The following is an 11315-nucleotide window of genomic DNA, read 5'->3' as shown; positions in this document are numbered from 1 at the left end:
AGGAGAGGACTGACTTAATCAAACAGATCCTCTCAGCCATCGACAAACACCTGCCTTTCCACCTCGACAGCTTGCCCTGAACTCTCTCTAACACCCCGTTCCAGAAAACACTGCGCTTATGGCATCCTCCTACCGGTAACCCTAAATAGACAAAAGGAGTTACCATCACCTTACAGTTAAGAGTAGCTGCAAAACGCTGAAGCAAACATTGATCCAACCCCATCCCGCCAATACTGCTTTTTAAAAGATTCACCTTAAGCCCAGAAGCGAGCTCAAAGCAAAGCAAGATAGCCTTAATATTAAAAACACTTTTGGTATTCGCTTCGCAAAAGAATAATGTATCGTCAGCATATTGTAACATACTAACCTTCACCTTATCTCTTCCAACCTCCAGACTATCAATCAAATTCTTCTCTTCAGCCATCCTAGACACCCCAGCCAACCCTTCTGCAACTATAAGGAAGAGGAACGGAGCAAGCGGGTCACCTTGACGAAGTCCCCTCCGAGGAGTAAATTCCCCAGTTGGACTGCCATTCACTAATACAGAGACTGAAGCAGATTCTAAACAACACTTTATCCATCGAATCCATTGAGCACAAAAACCCAATCTTTCCAACATATAATATAGGAACTCTCAGCTAACCGAGTCATATGCTTTTTCATAGTCAACTTTGAAGAACACACAACTCTTCTTTTTCCTTCTATATTCTTCTAGCACCTCATTCGCTACCAGCACACTGTCCAACAAACCCCTACCTTCAAGAAAAGCAGACTGTCTAACATCAATCACTTTGCTAATCACCTTTTTCAAACGTAGAGACAACGCTTTTGAGATAATTTTATACAAACATCCTACCAAAGAAATAGGCCTAAATGCTTTTGAGAATTTAAACATTTAGCAGAAATAATTTACATAGTGTAATTGCAATACAAGGCAATTATAAAATTTTATAAATTGAAAAACCATTTATTTAAATTTTTTACAAAACTTAGTTTTAATATATTACTATAGTGATTAATTGAATTCTAATTGGTCCTTAAAAAAATTCTTTGCAAAGAAGTAAATGACAAGAAAATATTATATATGATTATATATATATTGAGTTGTAATTTTTTTATCTAATCATTGTTAAAAGATACCAATTTTATTTACTAATGTAGTTCCAGAGAAAAATTACTCTCACTCGGTCATTTTGTTATTATGATATTTTTTAAAAATAAATCAAAGTAGTTTTTTTATCTTTTTATTACTTCAAAAGGATATATGTCAATTATTATTATTTTTTTATTGAGACGTTTTTATTTTTAAAATATAGAACTCAAATTCGACCAACATATTTTATGTTTATCAATTAATTTGATTATAATAAAAATAAATAAAATTTAAGCAAATTAAATACTTTTGATATATTTTAAAACAAAAAGTTAATCAACATAGCTTTACACGTGGATATTAGAACTAAGATGCACTTATTCTTGAAAATGGAAACCGTTATTTAAATTTTAAAATTTGGAAATGATCTCAATTTTTAAAAAGTTATTTGAATTGGAATAAATATTAATTATTAACTTTTCAATGTTACATTCCCATTCTTTTAGTTATTAATTAATTATCAACATTATTGTTGTTTATATATTTACTTATATATTTATATATTTAAATATATTTATAAAAGTAAGCTTGATTTTTTAGAGAAAATTGTTTACCCATATTTTCTTACTTTTATATATGAAGATATTAATATAAATATAAAATTTTGTATTTTTTATTTATTATTGATGATAAAATTCAATTATTAAATTTCTACATTTCCGTTTCTCAAATTGATGATTCAAATTAAAGAAACTTTTTTTATTATTAAAGCAGCCTTATTATAATTAAAATAATTCAAATAAAACTAAAATAAAATCTTATAAAAAATTCAAAAATTAAGTCAAAGAAATTAATCCTTGGAAATTAAAACTATGATTTTAAAATTTTGAAATTATTTCAATTTAAAATTTTACAATTTATTTGATGATTACAAATGTTAATTTTTTGCTTTTCAATGGCCCGTCTCAATTTTTCAATAATTAATTATGTTTATTTTTATGTTTATATATTTATTTAATGTGTATTTATAAAATTAACCTTAATTTTGGGAGGAAATTATTTTCTCCATACTTCCTTTCTTTTTTATATTAAAATTTAATTATGTTTCCAATATCAATTATATTTAAAAGATTTTATGAAATAGATAAAAAAATACAATGAGGTTGTTTATAATTATTTAATATAAACTTTTTTATGTATATTTAGTTAATTTTTATTTATTATTGATAAAAGTAGAGTAATTTTTATATCTAAGAAATGAGTTTGATAAAAAAAATTAAACTTTTTTCATAGAAAACTATACTAAATTATCTAGCGAACAAGCAACTCAAAAATAACACAATACAAATTTATATTAGTTTATCCAAATTCAATTATTACATCTAATTCTTCGTAAGACAACTACTTATGAGGTTTCACTGATTAAATTAACGATTACATGGGTACACATCATTCATAGTTATCCAAATACACAAACCACCCCTAATTATACGAGTACACAAACTACTTTGATCATACTGTCTTGATTTCTTCCTGAGACTAAGGCCTCATAAAATAGCAAAAGAAACAACTCTAAAAGACATGATAAGTTAAGCTCATAAGCTAACTTCACATATTGAAGAATTACAAATATTTTCGTTTACCTGATGATCACTAGAAGGTTGTTGTATTTTTTATTTTTATTTTGTATCTTGTTTTTTCGTCTTTAACTTGGTGTCTTCTTAAAGGTCTTCCAATATGAGTGTTGCTTCAATGAAAAAGTTAAGATCTGATAACATTGTCAGCTACATTGGTCTTGCATTGTATTCCTTAAAATTTGTTGACTGAAAGTTCAATATGGAAATTCTTGATCTTAACAAGCTATTGTCTTCTCTTTGAAAAGGAAACAATTTAAACACATAACAAGTATAACAATAATGAGATTTAAAGTTTAGATTAAAGTGTACCAGGTTTCAATTTGTTTCCCTTTTGAGTTTCTAACGTGGACATTGAGAAAGTATATACTTTATATGAAAACTCTCTCTAGTTTTGCTTCTTACAATGTATATGTGTGTTTCTCATTTCTTAAGATAACTTCAATTTACTCTATCAAAATGTTTTGTGATTATAGTTTTGATTACACACTTTGATTATAAAAAAATATGATTAAGCATGAATATGACTACTTTTAAATCGTCTAAGGCTTCAAGAAGAACAAAGGAATTGCTTGTATAGACGAACTAAACACTTTGTCTGATACTAGGTTTTTGCATGTGACTCTTTTAGCTTCAGGACTAATTTTTGCTAGCTCAGAGTCTTGGTGATAGAGTTAGATTGTTGATAATAACTTTGTGGTGCAGGTTAAGTTACTCTTAAGCTTTTGGTAGAATTGGAGCTCTTAGTGAGTATCTACTCAAGTAAAGGTAATGGAAGCTAGTTTAAATTTTCAATAAAATCTTAGGCTAGAAGATCTTGATGTGGAGGTGACGTGGTCACCAGTTCCAAATTTTATTTGCAGGATTTCTTATTTTGAGTAAATTGAAATTTGATTGAAATTGAAATGTGAAATTGTAGATATAGTAGATGTGGTAGAATGTATGAGTTTGGAATTGAATGAGTTAATGAATGTATTTGAATAGTTTGTTGAATCAATTTAAATGAAATGTTTGATGAGAATTGGTTGTTTGATTTTAAATGATTTTGATTTGGAAATCATATATATGTATAGATTGACATGATAGCTGAATGACTCATTGAGAGTGCTTGTATAATTCTGAGCAGGAACTGTCAATGAGTTGTGAATATTTTTAAAATTATGGATTGAATGAAAGGTTGATTCAGAAGTATAGCAGGTTTATGCAGATTTTTATGCATATCTTGCTCAGGTGAGATAATTCTCACTTAAGCGATAATAAAATGAAAAATGAGGTGCTCTCGAGTCTGTTTTCGCCCAAGCGAGAAGAAATCGCTCAGGTGAGACCTGAGATAAAATTTTGGGTGCTCTTAGGTTCAATCTCGCTCCAGCGAAAAAAAAATCGCTTGAGCAAGACCCATTCTCGCTCAAGCGAGTAAATTTCCGCTCAAGCTAAATTGTAAAAAAAAAACTGAAATTTTTAAATTTGCTTTTAAAAGATTGATTTATTTATTTTTGTATATTTTTACTTATAAATTATGTAAACTTTTATTTTATGTACATTTAATTGAAAATTTCTTTAATTAGTTATTTATATGATTAGTGAATGAATTGTTGTGTGTTTTAGAAATTCTAAACTTTGGTATGATTTGATTGTGTGATTTTGATATTGTGAGATTCAGAATATGAATTTTAATCAAGACATATTATTTTCAGGAAAGAAAATATCGTGTTAAGATTGTTTAGGATGTACATTGACTAGAGATTCGTTTAGAAGGAGATATCCTAACTCCCTTAAGGTAATTAAATCATAGAGATGAAGTTATTCAGGTGATGAGAGTCGAAGAGGTTCATATGAATGGATAGATTGTTTGAAAGATAACTAACTTGACTTGTTATATGAATTAATCATGTCATACTAGGAGAGATGATATTGAGATTATTTATGCGCATAGTTGTGTAGATTTTACAGTGAGATAGTATGATAGGTGCAAATCTCTGAATCTAAGTCAATGCACGAGTCTTCTGAAAGTATAGTCAATTGTCTATGTTTTGTGAGTCAATAGAAGTCTGACATGTGAAAGATGAATTGTGAATTTTAATAGACACTTAATGGTTTGAGAAATTGTATGAGACTTGATAAATTATGTTTATTAATTTAAAATTGAAATTATATATAATTTTTTATATAGCTAGCTTACCATGTTCTTTGTTTGTGTTGGTTTCTTTGATCTGTGATGATGTGATGATTGTGTAATTACACGAAAGCAGATGAGGTTGCAGGTAACAAAGTTCATTAGTGAGCAACCAGAGAATGAGATGTTTTTATTTTAGATGTTTTGTTTTTAAACTTTTGTGTATATATTAAATCCTTATAAAAAGATAGTTATATATATATATATATTTATATGTTAATTAAATATTATTTATTTTATTTTTATTTTATTAAATATGGGTAAAATTAGGGATATTAAATTTGGTAGAAAAATATATAATTTTTTAAATATATGGGTAAAAAGATGAACCTAACTTACTTAATTGCTAAGTTATATAGATTTGAATAGATTTGAGTTGGATTGGAGATGACATTAACAATTTTTTATAATATTTTTTTATCACTTTTATTATAATTGTTTATTATTTTTAATTATCATGTAGATTAATAATTTATTTTTTTACATTGAAATATTTAATATTTTTTAAATAGTTTGAATTCTTAATTTGTTTACTTAATAAAAATTAACATTTTTATTTTTACTTACTATATTTATAATATCATATTTTCTGATTATAATTAATCTGTAATAAAATAGGTGAAGATCCTGATTAATTTATTGGTCAAATTAATTTATTTTTATTGTATTATAATAATATATAAAATAAGTCACAAAAAAATAAAATATATTTAAATGAGTCAATTCATTTAAATCACATGTTGTTATAAATTTGTTTACTCAACAAGTTATTTCGTTTTTAACATCTCGTAATAAGCTAACTTCTGTGAAAAAAAATTGACTAATTTTAACATCCATAAATAATTATTTGAAGATGAAATAATGAATTAATTTTATAATAAGTAATTGAGAGAGTTAACAATATTGTTTTTCCTAAATTTAAATTCTACTAATTTATTTATCTGTTTGATATATCTATACTTATATATAAAGGGGATTCCCCTCTTAACTGCTCTTAATTTTTTTTCTTATTTTATCCTTATATTAATATTTAATTTTATTATTGTATTATGGTCATTGTGTCATTTCTTATTCCCACTTTAACTGCTCTAAATTGTTTTCCTACTTTATCCTTGCTTAATATTTTGTTTTATCAATTTATTTTGGTTATTTGGACATTTTGGATTCTCCACTTTAACTGCTCTAAATTGTTTTCCTATTTTATCCTTACTTAATAATTTGTTTTATCAATTTATTTTGGTTATTTGGACATTTTATAATTTTAGAAATTAATAAAACAGTTTTTTAATTTTATTTTATTTGTTCTCACTACTTAACTGACAGGAAAGTGGAGAGAAATGAGTTACTTTTCTGTTTTAAACTAATATTTTTCTTTATTAAATAAGCGTTTTTTGATTTTAAAATTTTATTTTATTTGCTCTCATAGGCAGGTGAGTGGAGAAATTGGTTACTTTTCTGTTTTAAAACTAATATTCTTCTTTATTAAATAAGCATTTTTTAATTTTAAAATTTTATTTTATTTGTTCTCACTTAATGGGCAGGAGAGTGGAGAGATTGATACGTTTTATTAGAGAAGAGTGGAGAGAGAGGGGTGAAATGTGGGTTTATGCACGATTACTTTTTCTAGGCAAAAAAAATTATATATAAGAAAATTATGAGAGAGGAAGAATATAGAAACATCTTAAAAATTATTGTCTGATGCTATTCGATATTCTTTCTACAGAGTCCCCAGTGCGCGCAAATTCAATTTTGGTATTCTTTCAACAAATTCAATTTTGGTGCGTTTTCTTTCATATTTCTCAAGCACAAGATGAAGAAGGAGATAGAGAAGAAGAAATCGAGAAGTTCCAAGCTGTGATGCTCAGCGTGAGCAAACGCCTTCATTGTTGACCCTTCCAACATCTAAATGCAAGCGCTGGCTGCCACTATGCCTCCCGCCTCCTCAAAATTCTAATTTTGAGATTCTGAAACAGTGTATTACTGTTCCTCTTCACATTTCATCACAGCCACTTCACCATGTATTCTGTCTCCTCAATGCTTCAAAAACTCTAATTTTTAGATTCTCAAATGTGTATTGCTAATTTTCTTTATATTTCATCTCTTTTATTTATCTTATTTTGCTTTTCCTATTTCTTTAATATATACATTTTATTTTTTCCAATAGAGATGTTTAGTTTATTTTATAAATTAATAACTTCAATTTCTTTACTCATTAAGAATCACATTATTAAAATAATATTACATTTAATTTATTGTGATAAAAAAATATAATTATTTAATTATTTTTAACATATTTAATTAAATATATATATATACCTATATATATATATATATACTCCCTATTTAACAGCTCTTAATTCTTTTCCTATTTTATCCTTATATAAATATTTAATTATATTATGGACATTGTTGTCATTTCTTATTTTCTCTAAAATATGTAATATATGTGGAGGAACAATTTTAAATTGAAATAGAGGTTGGAGACGGTTTTGAATTGAAAAAGTGGTTACTTTTCAAACAGTTGCATAGAAAGAAGAATGTCTCTTCAAAATTGAGAGAAAGAAAAATATTGGTGGAAATACGGGAAAGATGAACAGTTTTGAATTGCAAAAGTGGTTCATGTGTGTGACATTGTTAAGCCAATTCACACAAAGTATAATAATTTTACATAATAATGATAATGTCATTTTTTATTTATAATATACTATAAATTTATACATTTAAGATAAATGTGCAAATAATAATATTATTTATTCAAATTTTAATATTAAACATAAATATATATAAATGAAAAAATAAGAAATCTTAGGGGGAATATTTATTCAGACTTCCTTTCTCTATATAATAAATGTTTATGTGTCTTATCTAGACTTTTGTTTTTCTCACAACATTGGGTAAAAATGTAATTAGATCATAATAATAAATTAAACAATATACTCGGGTACATTAACAAGTTGTGATCATCTAATGTTGGATTACAAAAATTACACAGTAATGATATTTAAAAAATAAACTAATTCTCTCAAATAAAATATGAAAAAACAAAATCTTATTATTAAGACCCTTAAATTATAAAAAGTACAATGAATGCAGAATAAAATCACAAATTTTATTGTGGTTGGTTTAAATATGTAAGAGAAGTGCCAAGAACATCTATTTAGGTACTGAAAAGGACATCATGCGTGACATGGATCCTTCGTATCATGTGAAGCAATTTATGTTGAACTCTCAAACACCCTTTCTTCTTAATTTCTTTATAATTCATGGAGTGTATTTATTATTGAGTCAGTGTGAGATAAATCAATAAATACATGCAATTTAATAGAGTAAACTATAATAGAGGGAAAAACACATAATTGGATGAAAGGAAAAGGCATTGTTACTCTTTTGATAGTTATTATTAATTATGATCTTCTTCGTCTTTCCTATTCAAAAGTATTAGCATTTTCTTTTAATTTGGAAAATGAGTGTTACTATTGGTGCAGAAGAACAACTGCGGTTTTTCCTTTAAAAAATTGGCATATCACCTACTAATCAATTCAGAGAATGGAAGATACAAAGATAATTTTTAACCTAATTTCAATAAAATTACACCACTTTTTTTTTAAAAAAAAATGATAATTTTTTCCTTTAAAATTATAGTTGGTCCCAAGCAAAAACATGTTAATATATTGATTTGTTTAACAAAAATTTTCAGTTCCTAAAACTATCTTCCTCTCTGATCAAAGAGAGTCCTGTCTCCCTGGAGAAACATCATTTATTGCAAATAAAAAGGAAGGAAGATATTAAAAACAAAAGTGAATAATTTTGTAATCATTCATTAAAAACTTTGTTAACTAGTATCATATAAATTATGGTAAAGAAAACAAGTATTATAATTTTTTTAGAAAAATAGATAATATTTGATAGGAAAAGTTAAAAGAGCATTTATTATTATATTCCCTAGTTTCAGCTACTCCCTACTACTGAGAGAAAGTGAAAGTGAAGTGCACACTGCGGATGCTGTTGCAGGGAACCAGTTAAACCGTATTTAATTTTCACAACCTCCAACTCCAACAACTTACCCATTATTCTTTACTTTCTTCCTCCCTCTTCTTCCTTCTCAAACCCTAGAAACAGCAAAATCCCCTTTTGATGCAAATGGGATCGACCCACCAACTCTAGAACCACACCCTTCGAGATTTAGCCCATGCCCACTTCAATTATGGCACCATTTTTCATTTTCCACCACTTCACCGTCTTCACTTTCCTCATCTTCTTCCTCAAAGCCCAAGCTTTTGATCCACTTTCTTCCTTTTCTTTCGCAGATTTTGAGAAAGACCCCAAGTTCAAGTCAAGTGTGGAGCTTTATGGCAATGCAAAAGTTATGAATGGGGGGGCTGGAGTCCTTCTTTCTGGGAATAGTGGGAGAATCATGTACAAGAAGCCCATCAAGCTTGTTCAGGGTGGAGCACGGGAATTGGTCTCTTTTTCAACCTACGTTGGGTTTTCAATGTCCTTGGATAGTGGGAAGGGTAGCTTGGCTTTTGTTATGGTTCCAAGTGGGGTTGAAGGTGAGGTTTTTGGTAATAGTTCATATGGGTTTTCTTTTGGATTGAAGAAAAAGGAATTTAAGGTTGTTGGTGTTCAGTTTAGTGTTGATGGTAAGAATGGGAGTTCTGGTAGTTGTGTTGTGTCTATTAATGTTGGTAGTTCTGTTCCTGTTAAGACAATCAATGTCTCGTCTGTCATTATGGGTCTGAAAAGGGAGGGGAAATTGCATGCTTGGATTGATTATCAAGCGAGTTCAAAGCGGCTAGAAGTTAGATTGAATCACTACGGTCAATCAAGGCCATCTGATCCATTGCTTTGGCATTCAATTGACTTGTCGAATGTTTGGGGTACTGAAGAGATGTTTGCAGGGTTTAGTACACTGAAACAGAATACTTCTCAAGCATCCTTTCTCTATTCATGGAGCTTTATTGTGAGGCACTTTCCACACTGGATGCATTCTGAGCCTCTGGATCCAAAGGTCCTTTCTAAGAACACTGAAACTCCTGCAGTGAAATCTAGGAGTGATTGCCTTTTGAGGGTTCTTGCTGCGATGATATTTGGTGCTGGATGTGGGGCATTGACAGCATTCATTGTGCTCTATTTGTGGACCATCTTTGGTAATAAACGACCAGTGGTGCCGGAGGAGTATGCAATGCAGCCTGTAGATTTTGAGTACAAGAAAGTGAACATTGTTGTAGATAAAACCATCAAAGATGCTAAGGAGTAGATCTACAGGAGGGATGTAGTTGGATGCTTGCATTGTAAATCAGTGTTTCTTGTATTCAGGTTTTGCTTTGTTGTAGTTTGATAAAAACTATTTTATTTACTTGTGTTATTATTGAGCAAATTGAGATCCAGATCTAACTCTGTATTAAGGATTACATGTCTTACCTTTTTTTTCCCAAATCATGACCAAATGTCCAAATCTATCTTACTAATTTATAATATGATGTTGACACATTTTATTGAATGAAGATAACAAATAACCATAATCAGTCTGTACATTGAATATTGGCTGGCTATGTAAAAATGTGATATCTGCTTGATACTTGTTTACTGTAACAAATTAAAAAGAATTATTGTACTGTCTATACATAGTGTATGGATATATCATATATACCACACATCTTCGTTGTTGGTTTCATAGTGATAGAAGTGGATTTTTTATTTAATAATATTATTTTGTAAGGTGGCAATTGTTCTGTAAATCTCCCCTTTATCTTTATTTAACATATTGTTTCCCATTTTCTATGATGACATTAAACGTAAAAAAAGGAAATAAAGCTCTCTGAGGAATGAGGAGCACAGCTTCCATAAAAGGGAAAACATGGAAGGCAAGTAGAACAGTATTTGATCAATTCTTCATTTCATTTCAGGTGTTTCTCACATGACAGGAAACTTTAATCCCCTTTTCTTTATTGATCTTGTGTGAAACCAACTTTTAGAGGTAACAGAAACTTGTGTTATTCACAGTTTGACTGGTAGTTTGTGCACTCTGCTGCATTTCATTCATATTCAAGCAGTTAATGCTACATAGGTTGGTAGGTATATGCTTTATAGGCATCTATTCCCTGGCTCTCTGCATTCAGCTATTTTCTGCAATAAAAGAATCAAGCACCTCATGTGCTAATGCAGCAGATACTTGTATATAGACTTAAACTTCATCTAGTTTAGTTATGGAATATCTTGGTACTAAAAAATGGTTTAGTAAATTCTTAAGGGCTTTGTATTGCCTGCTTACCGAGAATAGTTTGAGTTTTCTGGCGATGACACTGTTATTAAGGTGTGTTCTTGTAAGTTATATATAAGTTTTTAGTGAGTAGAAGTTGTCATGGATACAATAACAACCTGTTATTTTTTTTATTTACTATTATTAACCATG

At 28.6% G+C, this 11315-nt stretch overlaps 1 protein-coding gene across 1 annotated transcript; it reads left to right on the top strand.

Moving 5' to 3' along the window:
- Nucleotides 1-8835: 8835 nt before the first annotated feature.
- Nucleotides 8836-10339, top strand: LOC137824027 (L-type lectin-domain containing receptor kinase VIII.2-like). The gene has a single exon (XM_068629448.1). It carries the CDS (start codon nt 9090-9092, stop codon nt 10158-10160), a length of 1071 nt encoding a protein of 356 aa, XP_068485549.1. The 5' UTR covers nt 8836-9089; the 3' UTR covers nt 10161-10339.
- The last annotated feature ends 976 nt before the right edge of the window (nt 10340-11315 follow it).

Source organism: Phaseolus vulgaris, chromosome 8 (genome assembly GCF_000499845.2).
Source record: "Phaseolus vulgaris cultivar G19833 chromosome 8, P. vulgaris v2.0, whole genome shotgun sequence".
Classification (NCBI taxonomy): Eukaryota; Viridiplantae; Streptophyta; class Magnoliopsida; order Fabales; family Fabaceae; genus Phaseolus; species Phaseolus vulgaris.
The sequence above is the reverse complement of the archived record's forward strand: the minus strand, read 5'-3'. Positions and strand labels throughout refer to the sequence as shown.

Bases quoted from the DNA above. Each gene is read 5' to 3' on its own strand.
- LOC137824027 (XM_068629448.1), top strand. From the start codon at position 9,090: ATGCCCACTTCAATTATGGCACCATTTTTCATTTTCCACCACTTCACC.